This window comes from Danaus plexippus, chromosome 4, assembly GCF_018135715.1.
Source record: "Danaus plexippus chromosome 4, MEX_DaPlex, whole genome shotgun sequence".
Classification (NCBI taxonomy): domain Eukaryota; kingdom Metazoa; phylum Arthropoda; class Insecta; order Lepidoptera; family Nymphalidae; genus Danaus; species Danaus plexippus.
The window spans coordinates 1,715,842-1,735,986 of NC_083538.1; the positions used below are offsets into that span (position 1 = coordinate 1,715,842).

At 32.0% G+C, this 20,145-nt stretch overlaps 3 protein-coding genes across 3 annotated transcripts in view; 2 read left to right on the forward strand and 1 right to left on the reverse strand.

Moving 5' to 3' along the window:
* The first annotated feature begins 230 nt into the window (after window positions 1-230).
* Window positions 231-1,831, forward strand: LOC116768405 (RNA-binding protein Rsf1). The gene is made up of 3 exons (XM_032659116.2): window positions 231-387; window positions 544-1,148; window positions 1,695-1,831. Exon 2 carries the CDS (start codon window positions 555-557, stop codon window positions 1,008-1,010), a length of 456 nt encoding a protein of 151 aa, XP_032515007.1. The 5' UTR covers window positions 231-387; window positions 544-554; the 3' UTR covers window positions 1,011-1,148; window positions 1,695-1,831.
* Window positions 1,822-9,739, reverse strand: LOC116768404 (mediator of RNA polymerase II transcription subunit 17). The gene is made up of 12 exons (XM_032659114.2): window positions 9,377-9,739; window positions 9,055-9,307; window positions 8,201-8,482; window positions 7,848-7,977; window positions 7,196-7,413; window positions 6,522-6,599; window positions 6,289-6,442; window positions 4,426-4,562; window positions 3,568-3,653; window positions 3,358-3,490; window positions 2,909-3,050; window positions 1,822-2,095 (listed from the first exon to the last, which is right to left on the reverse strand). Exons 1-12 carry the CDS (start codon window positions 9,463-9,465, stop codon window positions 1,875-1,877), a joined length of 1,923 nt encoding a protein of 640 aa, XP_032515005.2. The 5' UTR covers window positions 9,466-9,739; the 3' UTR covers window positions 1,822-1,874.
* A 406-nt stretch (window positions 9,740-10,145) lies between these two features.
* LOC116768843 (1-phosphatidylinositol 4,5-bisphosphate phosphodiesterase classes I and II) overlaps window positions 10,146-20,145 on the forward strand; it is a 52,118-nt gene continuing 42,118 nt past the window's right edge. The window contains exons 1-2 of the mRNA XM_032659689.2: window positions 10,146-10,498; window positions 11,254-11,400. Of these exons, the coding sequence (XP_032515580.2) occupies window positions 10,406-10,498; window positions 11,254-11,400 (240 nt within the window). The 5' untranslated portion in view covers window positions 10,146-10,405. The remainder of the gene's footprint in view (window positions 10,499-11,253; window positions 11,401-20,145) is intronic.

Below are 20,145 nucleotides of genomic sequence, written 5' to 3' on the forward strand. Positions count from 1 at the left end.
CTCTTAATGTTCATTCACTCGCCAACCTTTCTCGAAACTCTTCACTCACTGATAATCATTCACTCACTCAGTTAGCATATGTTATAAATATAAAAAAAAATAGTATATAAATAAAACTATATTTTTTATTTTTAATAAATTATAAAATTAATAAAAAACTAAAAAGTATGAATTACATATTTTACTAAGAATATATTATTCTGGCAACAATTTAGAATTGATAACAGTTCAGTTTTGTTCGTTCTTTCTTTACCATTCAATCATCAACTTCATTGATCCGTTTTTCATATTTGACTAAAATAAAAATAGATTTTATATTAATATCATAAAATAAAAATTAACATATAGTTTTAGTTTAGATTAACGTGTAACTACTTCATAAAACGAGTAAGTACAGTCATTTATTAGCCAGATTTTTGAATTTATTATGTCGGATGTCGTGGCATCATTATTGATGTGACGACATCTTGTTTAGTTCATTGTATTTATCTATTTCGCCGCCGACAAATTTGGTTCGTGGTTAAGTTTTTTATTTAATTGTAGCAAATATCACCATGAGCTCCGGAGGAACACGCGTGTATGTCGGCGGACTCGTGGAGGGTATCAAAAAAGAGGATTTGGAAAGAGAATTCGATAAATATGGCAAATTAAATTCCGTGTGGGTCGCACTTAACCCCCCAGGTTTTGCTTTCATTGAATTTGAGAACATGCAAGAGGCGGAGGATGCCTGTAGTGCAATGAACGGCTTCGAAATGTTAGGCGCGACACTAAAAGTCGAATTGTCGAGAAAACGAGATGGGCCGCGTCGCGGCGGTGGTAACTTCAGGGGTGGCCGAGGTGGTAACTTCCGAGGTCGCCCGTTCGGCGGTTCGGGGGGATTCAGATCTGGGGGCTTCGGGGGCGAAGGTCGGATACCTTTCAAACGCAACAACCAGGGTAGCGGCTACGGGTCAGGAAACAGTGGCGGCGGCGGCAACTTCAGATCTAGGTCACCACTCTCTCGATTTTAATTTAATTTTAGTTAATAGTTAGGTTTAGTGTTATTGTAATCTGAAGCCTTCCAAGTGTTAAAAATTCAATGTCTACTTAATACTGGGGGTTTATTGATAGTATGATTCCTCGTGAAGTTGATGTCTTAGGAATTAGAGGTGAGTCATTACATTTTATTTTTGGTGGTTGAATTGAGTCTTGTGATCCATATCCTTGTCTATTAATGTCGAAGCTTTCAGTAAAAATGATAGATGAGGCAATGAGCTTAGAGTTGGTCAATATTCAGCAACAATTCATTTAATTTTGGGAATATGAAAAGTTTCTGAAAACAAATATTTTATAATCACTTACTCACTACTAGGTTACAACTAGCAGCTCACGGTTTTATAATTTGCTTCAAATATTGATTTTGCTTAAAAAATTTGAATTTTTGGTTTTAATGACCACAAGGTTTGATAAAGTTAAGTATTGACTCCTGTCCCTGTTTCCCTAAACATATTAGCTTCTTTAAAAGTTTAAGACTGATGTCATAATATTTTGAACTAGATTTTAATGTCCTTATAATATAGTAGTAGGTGAAGTACCATCACATGATAAAATTATATCTATTCTTTTCTCATTTCTCATACACATGTTCATCCTCGAGGATATTTTTTGTCATTACTATGTGGAATATATTATTGACCTCTGTGCATTTGTTTCAGTTCCTCTGAATAATTTCTATGCCGAGTCTACATCAAGCTTAATCGTCGAACAATCTTCAGTATCTTTAACATTTAACCTAAGGCATGTTATGGGCTAAGTTTCCTTATGTATAAATAAAAAAACAACTGCGTCGAAATGTTATTGTTTTAATTACTCAATAATATTGATTTACATATATTCTATGAAGGGCTGCTCAAGCAAGCCATTAGTAACTCCATTTTGTTTAGAAAGTTCTTGCCTTCCATCTTTTCCAGTTTAACCTCCTTGAAGGCACCACCAAGGTTTTCCCATTTCTTGTCTTGAACTAATTCACTAACAAAGAAGTCTTTTTTTGGCGATTGTGCTATAAACACTTGGATTCCGACCGATGGTTCACATCTTATAGCTATCATTCTATCACCTGCAAAGAATATAAGAGACGTTAAATATTTTATACAACAATAATATTGTGTTTACACAAAACGTTCATATCATTGTTTATTTAGCTACTAAAACTAAGACAGCATACTTTTAACTAAAGATATTTGGATAAGTCAACAAGTATTCACTGGTATTTGATAATATACTTGTGTCATAATGAATTCTATTGTTCAAAACTACTGTTGAAATGCAAAGGGAAGTCTAATTTGAGCCATGGCCTCGTTTTTGTGTAATAGCACAAAGAATAATTTAATTTGTCTGCTGTGATAAATGGTTTCAGCGTGGTGTGAGACATCAAATGTTACTACTTTGAAGACAGATTCATCGGTATACAGTCAATTTAGTACCAACATTATTTAGAAATTCAACAATATTTCAAAAATGGCCTAATTTTATAACTTTTCATATTTAAATCTAATTCTAATATGATACTGGCATTGACTGATAGTCATTCACTTGCTAATACATTCACAAAACATCCAAATATACTTACAATAAGTGTATTATTACTATAGACTGCTTATTAACATAATACCTTTGTTGAATCAGAACACGGGTTAAATACTATTAATATATAATTCGATTTAGTATGTAGTACGCATTCACAGAAATATTGAAATAGTAGATGTTTGTATAGACTGAGTTGACATACAACAAAAAATCATCTGCGGTTAATATTGATGGTGCAGATTTGCATTTAGAAAAATAAATGAACAGTCAGTGATTGCTCTTTATACAAGTATATATTTTTAAATAATACATATTATGTAAAGCGATTATTATTATTACATACCATTGGGAGAGGCTAGCAGACAGGAAGATGCGTTAGCGAGTGGTTCCACGGGTCCAGCGCCCAGGTGTGAGGAGCTGGCCAGCAGTTGCCAGCCCATACAGCGACCGACCGCCTGCACGCCCGTCATCTGGTGCTGGTAGATCTGGAACGATCACTGGCTTTCAGTTTCAATACACTTCATTACTATCAGTGTTTTAAAACTTGGTATTATAACATTCTTCGTCGAACACCAACGTGCAGAAAAAAACATCACATTGAAAATATAAGATGTATAAAAACATGAGCAACCAACGGCGCACGTTATTTGTAAATTTTGTACTTGAGGTTATAATATTATGATTATTGGAGTTGAATTTATCTGAGTTAGTCCTTAACTCTAGATTAATGCACATTTGAGTTAAAATAGTTTTTGTCAACAAAATTCCAATCGAATTGTTCAATGTTTGTACCTGACAGAAAATAAGATCCCTTAATTCTTGCAGCTCGTAGGACAGATTCCTTACTTTACCGTCCCTACAGATGCATTTTAAAGTTTTTTCTCCGACATGAACCACCAGGGATGTTCGACATACTGCGTCGTACCTGACAAAAATATATTTGTACAAACAGAATAAGATATAATATGCCAACATTAAGATCTATAAAAGAAAACATGTTACCCATAAGCCATAATATTAATTTTAACGCAAGAGTGTGTAGGGCTGTTTAGAGCGTTCCAGTGTGACACTATGAGGGGATCCTTCACCTAGAATTAAAAAAAAAAATAGTTTTTTTTGGCAATAATTTGTAGTATAATTTAATTATGGAACATGAAATATAGAATATTGAAAAGGAACAAATATAAAATTATAATAACGGCAACAGTTTTTGAAACTTATATTAAGAATTTCAATAAATATAAATTAATAATAGTGTGAATAAAAAAAATGTATTTTATTTTGAAAAAAGCGTGGGGTGCTTTTTAAGATATTATCGAAATGATAATCACTCAACTCATATCTGTCAATAAAATATTTATAACTATTGACACCATGCACCCCACGCTTTTTTTTAAATAAAATACATTTTTTTATTCACACTATTATTAATTTATATTTATTGAAATTTTTAACACTATTTTCTTAATTTAAATTTATTAAAATTTATTTTCTATTTTTAGTTCGGTTTTCTATAAAAAGCGTGTTTTTTAATTTTTTAAAACTATTATTTATTTTATTTTACCATTGACTATTTATAAGACGTTATTTTCGTATCAATGGACAAAAAGTGGTAACTAAAATTATGAGTTCACAAATACAGCCTGACATTTATTATTTTATTTATATATTTACTTTTTTTCTTACCAAGACTTTAATGTCCGTCATTTATTTTTTAGTATGGACTATATGACATCATTTCATTGTCATTAGACGGTGAAATGAGAACATTTATCTGTTTATAAATCCACTAGCCTGACGTTTAACTTTTTTTTTAACTTCGTCCAAAGTTTTTCATGTGCGTCCTATTATTTAACCAACCTCCTTGGCGATGGTGTCCAGTACGTACTCCCCGCGCCTTCTCATGAAGAAGTGCTGCGCTTGCTGCACGATCTGTTCCAGGAGGGACTGTTCGCGGGACATCTCCATTAGTTCATAGCGGTCCGCGCCCATAGGACCTGGACGTATGGAGACCAAATATATGGAATATTATTAAATATACAAAATTTTTCCCCTCGGCTTAGTTTATGTATATATGTACATATATGATATAAGTTTTCATAATAATGGCAAATGGTGGTTGCAATCACGCCAACTGGTGGCTATATCTTGAACTAGGGGAAACGTTATTGTAAATGTTTGTGTGTACTTTATTTCACTGCTGAAGTCAGGATTATATGTTCACTGTTTCTGTAATGATTTCTCTGGCTTCAAAATCGTTTCATCAACCGACAGAAAATGTGCTCGGAGTGTACCTTGCCTGTTTGGCACAATATCATCCGAAGTCTCTCAGTGAAAACAGCAGTTTTATACAAATAAACATCATGAGGAACTAAGTGATATCCAGAAGGAATAACAGACAGAGCGAGAGTGAATGGGTACCATTCGAACGCATGCGCGATCAATTGTGAATGGTATGCAAAGTTAACTAGGAGATGCGCCTTCGGATTGTACTCTTCATTCATTCGAGCAAACAAGTGCACGTCGAGTGAAGCGACCTCAGCGTTTCGGTTCCGAACCGGGTTTATGGACATCACTTTCGTTTCCCGCCATAAAATTGAAATCGGTGGTCCGACCTACATTATTTTTATAAAAGCCACCTCAGCTGACTGGGCTGTCGAACAAAAGACCTGGATTCGATCGGACATTCGGTTGCCGAGATCTCCGTAGATGAATGACCTGAGACGCCAGTGAGGCTTGCCGATCTCATCGCTCGCTTCACTCAATAAAGTTTGCCTTACAGAAACAATAAAAATTCATTAAACATCTATTTCTTCTTCTTCCGTGCAGAGGGACTTCAAGCACTATTATTTTTTCTTATCAAAGTTATTGTGAAGTAATTTTTCATTGAACATTTTTCTGATTCTCTTTTTCTGTAAACAGCTGTAGATTTCCAATTTAATATAATTTAAATTAAATATAATGCAATTTCAATTTAATTTACATTTTCGTGGAACAATGAGAAAATTTAATCGTGTTTTATAGAAAACATTTACTTCAACAAGATTTCCGATCCTTCAGTCATGTTGTTATGTTAACTTTTTATTTTACACATTACTTTTGAGTAAATTTCTCGTCTACTGCAATCTACTGCTGAAGCTGTCCCTCCTGAGAACTGACGACTTATTCAAATAATTTGATTTCATATTCATCCCCGACACCAGTAACGTATAATCATTCTAAACAACCCTTTCCAAAATTAAGAGAATTTCATGAGAAAATTTTTCGAGCAGATAGGGACATTTGTATAAAAACTCAAAAATATCGCCAAAAAGATCGTCAATTTCGAAGATGCTCCCGCTGTTATTGGACCCAATTTGGAAAGTAAATAATAAATAATCGATAAAGCTAGTAAAGTAAAGACCTGTCTTCACCAGTTTAAATTGTACCTGCCATTTACCAATAATAAAGTAGTAACTGTCGCTGTCCGTCATGGACATGTAGGAGGAACTATTATGACCTAATAGATGAAACAGGATCAAACTAATTTACAATACATTTCTTAAGACATTCTCTAATATCACAAACACCTAAAGCTAAGCCTATTTGAGTATGGCTTTCGAATACATTGTAGGTTTCATAAAAATTAAGGAAAAAAAATGTTGGTAGCAATTTTGGATGTAACGGAATTCATGATTGTGTGTGTGTGTGTGTGTGTGTGTGTGTTCTCGTGTGACGTCATACCAGCCAGCGATCTCCTCTTCGATGGTCCGAGAGGTCCCGTGGCCGGGTGAGGGAAGGGATGGTGAGTGTTGGAGTGATGGACGGCTCGCAGCAGCTGGTGGAGGGAGTGCTCCAATACGTGGTCGTGCTCAGCCTTCACGTACGAGCCCTGAGACTGATAACAGACCAAGGAGGTTGGACGAAGAGGTTCCATTGAAATAGTACATTCTGTTTGATAAATACAGGACTCTTACCTTGGTGCCCTCTGTGTTGTTGTTATTTTGGCCGTTATTGTGACACAGACCGATCATCAATTGTATGCTGGGCAGGATCTGGACCAAAATAAGAGATTACGTCACACGCCCTGCTTCAGTCAGCAGTCAAGGACATTGAAGGAAAAAAATGTATTATCAGGATTCATTTGAATTTTACGTTTAGTTTGACTTTCCATCCAACATAAATGTAATAAAACATCAAATAGCCAAATATGAAACGACAAATTCGCATCACGAGCTGGTTTCGAAGCTCCTATTTCGGAAGCGTTGCGTCCCAGTTACCTTGCAAGTTAAGCTGTAAGTCACAATATTTAATTGGTCGAGTCCAGCTGGTGTTAGTTTTGTTTTTATATTATCTGTTTCAGTTCGATTGTAAGCGTTGTTTTGACTTATTTTTAAACCCCCCTCCCCTCTGTCTTCACCTACTGAAAAACTATTATAACTTATCCTAGCTAAATTAAATTACAAATAACCCCCTAGGTCTCTACACAACGTCCCCATTTTTTCTGGGTCTCTCAGGCCTGCAGATCCCACAAGGGGATGTTATCGCCCACTTTGGGAAAAGCTGCTATAATATTTTTTCTGGGTGTCTTAGCCTGCAGATCTTAAGGCTGGTTTAAGGTAACAAACGTGACAGTCTTTATGATACTGACGGTCAGCATGATCCTGTTGCCGACCACTATGTGTGGTATGGACGCGTCCAGTTGAACCGCTTCTGCCGCGAGCCTGGCGAACAGTTCCTTGCAGTAGAGGACGTTCTGTGCTGCTTCTAGCTTCTGCTGCCAATGCAGTTCCGCGCCGTCCCCGGGCAGCGAGCCGGGGCAGTTCAGAGCCGAGGAGTTGAGGGTCGCAGTCACCACGTCCTCTTGTTCTGAGAGGAAGATTTCATTGAAATATGTGTAACATTTTGGGGAAGATTTATTAGATATAAGATTCAGATTTAATCATTTTATTTGTATGGAATGTATTTTCTGTCATATTATTATTCGAATTTAGCGCGAACAAAACTTCCGTATGAAAATGAAATTGGCTGAGAAATACATAAGAATTGTTTGTCAAAAACCACCAGGACTAATATGGAACGTGAACTGGTTGAGGTCTGGTAGTGTTACTGATCGATTTTAAAAGGAAACTTTGTCTGTGTCTCTATCAAAAACTTGCATTGTTACAATAAATACAAAGAATTAACAGTTTTCATTATAAATGCTCGTAGGATAGCATCGGCGTACTTAAAAACTGAATACTGTATGTGTTCTGTGGATGTAAACTCGTATTAAGGTCGTCAAACTGTGAAACTGAACGCACCTTTCTGGCATCGGACGGATATAAACGCTACGCCCTGTAGTTCAGGCGGCACGGTGACTCTGAGAGCGGAGGGCGCAGCCCCCGGCGCGTTCATAGCGGCCGCGATCTGTTCCTCGGGAGCCTTCGTCACCTGTACGGAACAGTTAACGGATCGATCGGATTTTTTTATTATTATCGCATTTTTTTACGATATCGTAAAAAAATAAATAAATGTAAATAAAAACATATTTTATGGCAACATCCCAACCATCACTCCAGCAACATGATAGTAACCCAATACTACCTTCATTAACGTTTCTTTAAAGCAAATAAAATTTGAGCTTCAATTAAACAAACTATTTAACGGGACAAACCTCAAAAACACCGGTTTGACTGAACTTAGATCCGGCGGTTCTGTAGCTCAAATCACCGACTATAGTGTTGGAGACCTTCTTGAGTCTCCAGTTCTGTCTGAGTCTCAGCAGGTCTATGTGGAAGTCTGGCATGTTGCGAGTCATCCTCATGGTCTCACTCGCTCTGAGTCTCTCCACCCCATTGAGTAGCACTGCCCCGGCAGCGGACAGAGCTTTCTTACGACCATACACTTGAACCATCGGACGGCTTTCTATGGGATCGGCCTGAATTGGATCTAGTACCTGAAATGTTACGATATATTTTCTAAGAACTTTCTTTGAACATGATATGTGAGAATAAAACTTTTATACTATCCTAATACACTAAAATAGTGCAGTAACCCTTATCCTTATTTTTTAGACACCTTTTGTATAATGCAATTATTTGATAATCAATTGATATAAAATGGCCTAAGTATCTGTATAAATATTCTAAACTTTCATCAAATCCCAAGAGGCTTTTTACACTGAATAAAGAATTCAACAGCAGTGTTTTTGGTAAGCTGACAACATTAAATTTGCAAGTAAGTATATTTTAATACACAATGATCTTAATTTTACTTGTTTTATTCCAAATATTTAGATTTTTACTTTTATCTATATTCATTTTACTTTTAAACATTCACCAGTAATTAAATGTTCCGAGTCAATTTCATTTTACATATTATGTGGACTCTCTACCTTCAGACCAAACCATGCTCTACATTAGATCATCTATATTCTTATCTGATGAAAATTAAACATTCTGTTAGCTTTTCAATTTTATACAACCGTAATATTTGTCTAATATGTAGGTGAAAGCCAATATTACTGACCATATATCTCTTTTCCTTAGCAATGCTCAACACATCAGCAAGAACAGATACTTCCGTGAGGGCATTTCTTAATTTATTCCTGACAGAATCCCAAGGCCATAAACTGGACTGATAGCCAGGTTCTTTGTCTTCCTCTGACTTCACTTCAGAACCGTTGTCACCTTCTTTCTTTATGTTGCAGAATTCGTCATCAGTTTTAGAAAAATCTATTTTCTGTGCTAATCTTGCCAGGTTTTCAGACATAGAAAGGGGACTACACAAAAATATATATTTATTGTATGTTTAAAAAAAACGAGACAAAATGATCTAGTATCATACTTACGCTTGATAAATTTCTTGGCCATCGTAAGTAATTTCTTGAATTTGATTCTCTATAGGTGCCTCTATCGATATGTTTACAGAATTTGCCATTTTTTATTTTCTTATATATTATATGTTAAGGCCAACAGAAGTAGACGATGTAAATCAAAAAGGTTTTCCCAAAATTAGCGCATTTCGCTAATCATCACTCTTTTATAATTTGAAGCTAGACTATTTAAGTAACTGATTATCGTACTTTAAATCATAACACTCGAAACATGTGTTAAAGAAAATAACAATTTACTGTGATGATTACAAATTATTCTCAGTTTGACATAAAACATACATAAGCAGTTCATAGCACCTAGTATCAACTCCGTTTGTCAACCGTACAAGCCACAGAGGACTTGACATGTCATTGTCAAATCTACTGGTATGCATGTACATAGATCCGATTTCGTTACGACTAAAATCCGAAAACTAAATTAATGTAAAAATAAAGTGATTGGTTATCAAATTTATATTGGCAGTTCGAAAAATTTTTGGCATAATTAAAATAATTAAATACAATAGGGAAAATATTGCTAATTATCTTGAATTTAAGCATCTTTCAAAATATTGTACATATATATATTTTGTTACACGTTATTGTTTTTCTTATCGCCACGTATTTTTTTTGTATTTACATTTTTTCATAAAATATTTAATAGGATAAACCTCATAAATTATATCGTGAGTATCCAATTGCAGCTGGAAATACTGGCAAAGAATTTTGACATTTCTACATTTTCGGTGGTTCAGTTTCGTCGTGTTGCGAGTATGATGGTATATTCGTTTTTTTGGCAATAATAAAGATTAAGAATAACTATATGATGAATGCTGATTTAAGTTAATGATTTATGGATAAGTAATTTTCGTGTCGTGTCAGTATAAGTTGTGCCTTTGCCAAGTGAACCGTTGGTAGTTATCTCAGATCGACTCTGAGAGGAAGATGACGGTTTTGATCTGCGATATTGTTTTGGTTTTCGCATAATAGTGATAGTTTTTCAAGATGACTACAACAAAATCTTCTAAAGTATCTTTAAAACACATTCAAGTGCCTAAAGCTTTGCAAGATGGAGAGAAGTTCATTAAGTGGGATGAGGCTAGTATATGACGATTCTTATTAGTTTCTTATTTATTTTCAGTTTAACACTTAATGTATTCACGTTTAATAAGTTATATTTGAAAATATCTTATCTAGTCAGTCATAAAGTTGTGTATTTAAATAAAAATACGAAAACTTAGTTAACCATATATGTAGTATAGTTTAGTTTATGTGTTATGAGTAAATATTATGGGTACTGATAAATTATGAAAGACTAATATAGTTGTCTTAAGTTTAGTGTATAATTATTTTTCAGTTAAAATTTTAACACACAGTTAAATTTGTTTTTTTTTTCTCTTTGGTATTCCTCAAAACATTTCTTAGAAACAGAGGTAGTTGGTAAAATTAGTAGATATAAAGCTATAATAAAGTTATATGAATATAATTACTAAAAATATAATAAATATATTTTAATAATGTTCTGCAAATACTGCATTCAATTAAAAAAATATATATTAACAATTATTTTTTAGTTATAATAATTGTAAAGTATATTATAATGAATAAAAATTTAATTAAGAGAAGGCTTTTATGTAAATATTTATATATTTTTTATATTTGTTACTTTAGACATTTTTTTTTAAAACAGCCTATAAAACAATGGAGAAGTAACCAGGTGTATTAAAAACTTTTGTTAAAAAATGTACTTGTTAGGACTTATGATTAAAGTTGTTTTAAATTAATTAAAAATTATGATTTACTTATTTCTCAAACTTATCATAGTAATGATAGTCTTGTTTATTATTTCTTAGGATTCAGGGACCGGCCTCCCAGTTACATTACGAGTGGATCCCAAGGGTTTCTATTTATATTGGACAGATCAGAATATGGAGGTGGAAATGCTGGATATAGCAACCATCAGAGATGTCAGAACCGGGGTCTATGCTAAACTACCAAAGGTAAGTTAAAAAAGTGCCTACATATGTTACTAAGTTAGTTTAAAATGTTTTATAGATTAACCTTTATTATTTTACCTGATGGCACAATTAGTTTGCAGTAACCTTGATCACGTGAAGACGAGATGATTTTTTTTTTCGTTTTACTGCTTACGAAAAACGGCTTCATTTAAAACTTAGATATTATTAAAGTTAACTTAATTGGCTGAATGAAAAAAAGCATTTGTTGGGTCAAAGTTAAAAAAAAAAACACTAGCGACATTTCGTATTTGTCAAATATAATAAAAATAAATTTGATTTTTAAAGTATCCGTTATACCCGAAGATTCATTATTAAAATTTTAAATGAAAGAAAAATCATTAATTACCTACGTAATTTTCTTTACGCGTTACTAATGCTTTTTATAACCGTATGACTTCAATATTTCTAAGGACCGTAAAGTGCTGATGCCAAGCCAATATAGGCAGCCATTTTGTTCTGTTAATTTCCCGCCATAATATATAGTGTAATAAATTTACGTATATTGTTTGTTGGTCAAATAACCAACGTATGGACTATTTAATTTGTAAGAGTGATATAGTTTATTTAGCCTAAAAACTGTTGCCATTGAGAAATAATCAGAATCTGTGATGGATAGTATAACATTTTTTCCAATTTTTATTTAAATTCATTTAAATTCATTATATCTTATTAATTTATACGTTTTATTTGATTCATAGAATAATCATTAATAACAACTTCGTAGTACAATTTTCCGTGTAAGGTAGGGCAGAACCAGATAGTTTTATTTCATGTATTTTACGGAACTACAATTTCATTTGCTGAACTCATTTCATTTGTAGGAACTCATTCGCTGAAGCATCCTTAAAATACCTTGAAGTAGTGTAGTCCAAGTTTGCACGTCACGCTATATACGAACCGTCTCTCGTTTATTCAATAACCTATACTATACTATAGTGTACGATACGTTTAGGCTATAATATGACAGGATTAATGGCTGAAAAACTGTTAAAGATCCGTATTTAGTATGACGATGCAAACTTAGAATAAGCGTACTGAACATCGTCAATATCTAGGCTTTTTATTCACCAATTTTCATATAATCTTTGTCTGTATGAAAAACATCGAAACGTTTGGTATTGATTTTAATGAAACAAACTCGTACTTAGGATACAAAAAAGTTCTATTCCAAGTCACTGTGATTAACAGTTTTTAAAACCTATCCATAACTCTGTCCAAATAAGTCTTACACGCAATGAAGACGTTATTTTTCATATTATTTCATGTACCTAATAAGGTATTAAGTAGTATAATTAGTAAATACGTATATAATAAAGTTATAATAGTTATTCAAATCTAAACCTATATATATTGTTCAGAAATAATTATGTAAGTAATACAAAAGGTAACTCTGAACACGCGGAGATTAATATGAAATAGCTCCGAGCAGTACTTTGAAGATATTAAAAATTATTATTTCTTTCTACAAACGGATCCGAATGAAACCTTAATTAGCTATACAATAGCTAAACTATTGTATAGCTAAAGTGAAATTTTACAAAAAAAATATTAAATTTGAATTTTTGATATATATTTAAATCGTTTTCCAATAATTGCTAGGTTTTTATCACAAGAAACAGTATTACGTGAATATAAAACCTTTGTCTTAATACTTTATTACCGTTGTGTTTAATGAAGTTGATCTTTTTTTAAATGAAATTAATCTTACAAATTAAATTGTTAAGAATCATTTAGTTTCTTACGTATTTTATAAATATTGATTAATCCGACATTTGTATCATTTGATATTATTCATCTCTAATAAGTTGAACACGTCGTTTCCTCATTATTTTGTTGCTCGCTTGCATCGCTTCCAGAGAAATTGGTTCTATATTTAAATTTGAATTTAGAATACGCTATTGAAATTTAAATATCCAAACTTATTTATAATAGGATGAACGGTTTATTCCTTTGCATTAAAAATATTATTATTTTGATTATTATATTTGGCAGAATGTTTTAGATTTTTGGATTTCAATAATAAAATTCGATTTGTAACTAATTTATTTGATAGTCATGAAAATAAATAACCTTAAATGTTATAAACGTATTAGTATATAAGAAAAAATGTGTTCAATATCTAAACTTGCTAAAGAAAGAAATTGTTTAGTCTATTTATAACAAGAAAGGTAAAAAGACGATAACTTATTTTTTATATTAATTAATCGATAAAACGCTGAAAAGTCAAAGTTGAATATTGTTATACATAAATTGACATTTAATGTATGTATATAGTTGATTTTCTTCTAAAAATATTTGAAGCTAAGTCCTCTTGCTGCTTAACGAATTTATTTGTTAAATATTAAATAAATATATATTTCTAAGGATAATATTAATATATGTTTATATAACTAATGATTTATGAACATACGATGATAAAAACAGAGACGTCAAAACTATGTATATATATTTAGTAAATAAATTACATAAAAAAAATTAACTTGAATGCATAAAAGTGTTGCACCATTAATAATAGCGATGTAAAGCATAATTTTTCCATATTTGTTCGTGTAACGGCGTCTCTAATGGACCACATCGTTGTTTATCACGAGGCGCGGCCTTAGTCGTTATATTGCGACACGTATAACGAATAATGAATTCCGTTACCACTGTGTTTGAATATCCTAAACTTAACATTATATATGTATTAGAGAGAAATATGTTGACGATTATAAGCTTACAACGTGACCGAGTCCTCGGGCGAGACGAGACGGGGATTTGGTTACTCGGTTCGCTTTTAGTAAATATTATATTACGTGTTTTGGTATCTCAGTCAGTTTTGACGCAATATTTAACATTAAGAAATATTGTTTTTATATAAAAATTTTATTAGAAAGTATATAAGGAAAAATTTAGTTTTATGAGCGGAATACGATCTCGCGACCTCCGGAATATATCGTTTCAGTCGCTTTGCCAACTAAGCCATCGTGTCTGACGACAGTGCATTCTATCTGATTTCAATTTTCAATAATAAAGCCACATTTATATAGTTATCTTGTGAACGCGATTAGCCTGAAGCTATGAAGGTTTAAGGTTTAAATCAATTCAATGATACTTTCTACGTATTAGTCCAAATATATTTGTTTATTCACATGATTATTTCAATGGTTTATTTCAACATTTTCCACCGTTATTTGGAAACGTAATTGTTTAGATCCGTTCACTGATATATAGTGATGTACAAACATGTAACAGTTTTTCTATGGATATATTCAATGTTGGTACAGTCATCAATTTCACTGATAACATATCGACGGTTACTGATAAACCACTAGCTATTTATATATTTTAATATTCATACCGGTAATATATATTAGTTTCTGTAAAATATATTTTAATGAAAACTTTTATTTCAAATATAAAACATAAAGTTTATATCTGCCTGTAATCTTAAAATAATTTTAAAACGAATACATGTACTGGTAAATAATATTTCAACCGGGATCACTATCTCGTCCGCCCGTGATCACGGTTGCTGAAAAGTAACCGAAACGTCGGGAGTATGTAGTTTTTTACAAAAATAAAGCACGCGTAGTATATCCGAAAAATATTAGTTTGATTTAAATGATTTGGATTCACTTAATAATATAATGAGATAATTTAAAGTTTCATATTTATTACCTTATATAAAGAAAAAAATATTTTCTATTAAATTAAGAATAATTTTAATATATATTTTTATGTGTAGTAAAATATATATCTCGGTTAGTTTATATGCATTTCCAATAATTATATCGATTATATATTATGTTATTTTATAAAATTGTATTAATTAGAAATATTTTGTGATAACACTTATCGGCGCGTTAATTTACATAGAGTGTTTTCACTCGCATTGTTTTTATATATTCTCATTAAAGCTTTGTTCACATACGTATAGTGAAGGTCATGTGATCTGTCCTCGCTATAAGTTTTTCATTTAAAAACTTATAGCAAGGACTTAACACTCGTATATCTAAGTAGGTATATTTAGCTATGGATGTATGTGTATAAAGCTCGTTGCGTTTTCTGAGCTACAAATATTATGTATATATATATATATATATATATATATATAAAATTCATTAAACAACACACAAATGCTGTTTATATAAATTATGGGATTATGTATGTATCTATGTATGTAAATGCGAGTATAACTTAACATAAACTGTAATTATCTAACAAAAATTTTAACAGATTTTTTTTTGTATAAGGTTACTTAATAGTATAAACCTCATAGTTATATTATGAATGTGAGAGTTTGTGAGGATAAAGTTAGATATATAAGGATATAAGGATGATTTTGTTCCTTCAAAATAGATTTCTGTGCGGATGTTAATGGAGTTTTAAAGTAATGCAGTTTAGGCATCGGAATAAGACATGGGATATCATTGCTCCTTCAAGGAATGCCAGTTGTTTTGTGTGTAGTGACGTGACGCTGACTGTATTACCGTGCCTGTTGCTTTAACATACTTAATACTTATTTCTCCGAGACCAACCCCGAAGTTTATGCAGACGAAGTCGCGGGCGGAGAGATAGTTTGAGATAGAAGATGAAAACTAAAGATATCGTTTAGTACCGAAGCTGTGTCACATGTTCCTATGAGACTGCATCTCTATAAATATTCAAGGGCATTTTTTTTTCAAATGTTTCTTTCATATCGTCTCTGTAAACAGTTTTTTTTTAAGTATATCGATGGAAAGTGTGTCAGACGTACAACTCCATACAGCTATGGAACAACATCTGTTTTTATAACAATTTTAATGCAGGTACTTCGATCTCATGACACCTAATAGTGTACGAATTAAGGCGTTGACTAAAATTCCTTACGTATCAATTGCAGTAAATACGTAACTCCATGTGAAAGCCAAAGACATAAAATGAATTTCAAAATTTACAAAATGTATTTAATTACGGCTTTAGTTTTAATAATAAAACGCTCCGATCGTTTCGTGTGTAGATATTAATTTCGGTATAGAGCCATAACGTATAAAACGTGTATTGTGGAGGACAGCGGACGTACGACTTTGAAATTGCTCAAAGGGTTATTGTACTCGATCGAAATAGCTATCAGGCGGATTTCGGAAATTGTCCATATATATTTTTTTTGTTGTTATTAAATATTTTCCAGAGCTTCGACGACTAACCGCCACGGGCCATATTAGAAAATTCTATCACAGAAAAAGGATAACTTTATGACATTATGTAATAACTTAATTATTTTTTTTTATTAAAAAATATATTTATTCAAAGTGACTTAAATATTATTGAAGTCCTTAGAATAACAATATGATAAAATATATAAGTGTATTATACGTAATTTATTATTATTTCTAGAGTCCTGTTCAAATAGTGAACATTTGATAAGGGATACGTCCGTGCGGGTTGTAGCCTGGTGTTATTAAATCAGCTTTGAATACACATAGAGTCCTAGTTTCGGAAATGTTATTTCTGGATAACACATGCTACAGATATATTTGGAGTTTCCGTATATGTTACCGTTCTACCTGATAAAGTCATTTTATACAACAAGTAAGAGTAAGCCAGCCGTTTGAAAACAATAGAAAGCTTAACGCCTGTTGACGTCTAAACTACAAGTGTGTCGTATTTCTACCAATCTCCCCTTTTGTCTCAGTTTTATTATATGATTATGACTTTCCGCTAATCCAACCTCCGCCGCGTCCCAGCATCCTCGTGCGCCTAACGTTCAAACTATGTCTTAATTATCTAACTATAACCTCACGTTATCGCTGTTCGTGACACCGAACAAGTGACAATTTATATACTTTTATCGGCTGTTAACAAATTATTGCCTAATATGTGTTATTTATAGTGATAGTTATGTTACTTAGTTGGCAAGTATTTATATAATAATGACTGGTTATGAAATAAATATGGTATTGTCCAGCGAACTGTGTTGTGTAGAGTGTTTTCATTGAGGAGGACTCATGATTCGTATCTTATATATCAAGATGGTTATTATTAGCTTTTATTATGGCCGCGGTCACATCTATTATTCGTGCATTAAATTCTGAATGTCAAAGATGCTTCTAAAACCGCCAGTGACGTCATCCTTATTTTAAGTTTAACGCTCAGTAAAACGTCTCTGAAGCTATTATTCGTTTATCGGAAACCGCGGCAGTGGGAAGGTCGAGGGATGTGTAGCGGGTCACATGATATAATAAAAAATATCATATAATATATGTATGTGATCTTTATTTAGGATTCAGAATGAAGATAATGTGAAATTAATATTAAACATTTAATAATAATTTTGCAAATGAATCGATTATTTGATAAAAAGAGTTTTTGTGACAAACAATAAGATATTATTTAGTTTTATACCGTGGAGTCTGTTGTTAAATGATTGTTGAAATAATTGAATTAATACATGTTATTGTATATATATTATATATCTTTTATAAAAGATCTTTTAAACGAGAAAACACTATCGGAAAAGCATCGTATGAAGGTAACACAAAATTATTATGTCATTTGAGGAAGATTGGCTCACGAATATCTATTATAAATAAGTTATTCACGCTCCGTTTAATAGTAGATTTATTATATACATACGTACAACCTTAATGGATTATACATATATATATATATATATATATATATATATATATGCTTTTGTGTACAAAGATTTATTTTCTTATACATGATCCGTTCAAGCGGAAAGTAATTGATGTATCTTATATAGTTTAGGGTGTGATGGCACTGTGTCAGTTAAAACGCTCGCTGCAATAACACAACACTGACCTACATGTGGTATCGGTTTTATTATAAACATTATTTAATTTGAACCTATTGTTTGATAATATACAACTGTACGAGTTGTAATGTTAAATAAAACGTGGTACGGCCTGTCTGTAGTCTGCTGTTATTAATGATGTGTATATATATGTATATATAAAACAATATCTGTCCGTCCGTAGACTGTAAATTTTATACATTTAATATATTTCGTATGTGAATTTTTTTTTAATCATTTAAATACAATAAGATGTTTTTTTTTCATTTCAATATGTACTTTATTAAGTTTCGTGTTTAAATATTGTGAAATTTGAGTAGCCTAACTTTGTATATATATAAATTAATAGAAGCGGAAATTGTATGCGGACATGTTAGTTACGGGGATCTCGTATATTATTCAACGAATAAATCCTCTAAAAGCCTCTTAAATTATTATATAGGAATATTAACATTATAATTATTCAGATATAAATAGTGTAATCAATTTATTAAATGTGATGCAATAAAAGTATCCCAGCGCGATATCACTAACAAACCAATTACTCCGTTCACAAATTACGATCCAGTTAAATCCAGGTTTAGGATTTGGATAACGAATGGTCTGTCGAATAATATTATTGTGTATATACTATATATATATAATATTTTAGTTTTATATTGTATTCGTATGAAATTTTTTTTTACCTAGATAAAAAAAGCAAAAATTTTTGCAATCCGTCAAAATAGTGGTGTCATTTAAAGTGTTAGCAAGTAATTCCCGAATGAGTTGTCACGGTAAAATTTAAACTACAAAATAAACGTAATAAAGTTTCAGAATTAAACGGTTCGCTTAATGTTTTATAGCTGTGAACTATAACCGTTCACACAAAACACATAATTGCGGGTAGCCGCGGAACGTTTTGCGCGTTATGTGGAATTGTTTCATCACTCAACTTAATTACAAATGCTCTTCCCATTTAATTCCGCTAAGTGTTTCCTGGAACTGGAACGTATACGTACTTTTACGTTTTTCAGAAACATCGCTTCTGTATTTGAACTGTTTTATCTACAGATTGAATTGAAAGTGATTTTAAAACTTACGTACCTTGAATTTAGTAATTCTGTTACTTAATGAGGAACAAGAGAACAGACGAGATATGCGGAGTACGTACAGTTAATAAAAAATGTACATGTATGTTATCCTTTTAGAATTTGTATAAACTGACAGCATTACGATTATTCTATTTGTAATATACAAGAATAACTTTTTGTATAAATGAACCGAAAAGGGTATTTGATTTTGATAAGGGTCGCTTCAATTTTAAAGTGAATTTTTAAAAATTTAATATAAAATTCTGAATGCCTAAATATTTTGAAAGGATCTTGAATATTATAATGGAAAATAATGGTCGCGTAAAGTCAAGGTACTAACTACAAAAAAGTAAACGGCTGTTTAAAATTTTATGTATGCATAGGTCTGTGTGAATAGAGTTACTGTAAAGTGATCGAAATATAAAATGTGTAGTTGTGTTATATTGAAGTACACTTTACCCTAGTCGGGAATATCATTGAAAAATATTGCATAAATATTATCTGAAAGATTTACTTGAAAATAAAATTTCATGAATATTTTATTACTAATTAATGTAATGGCGAATTATATAATAATACAAGAGTCGTAATTTTTTATCCGTTTTTAGGGTTCCGTAGCCTAATGGCAAAAAACGGAACCATTATAGATTCGTCATGTCTGTCTGTCCGTCTGTCCGTTCGTTCATCCGTATGTCACAGCCATTTATTTCCGAAACTTTTGGGCCTACATAGTGGAAACTTTGTAGGTTGATGTATTCTAGTAACAGCTATTCGAATTTTGAATAAAAATTTATAAATTAAAGGGGGGCACCCCATACATGGAACTGATACAGTAATATTTTTTTTCAACTAACCTATACGTGATGGGTGTCTATG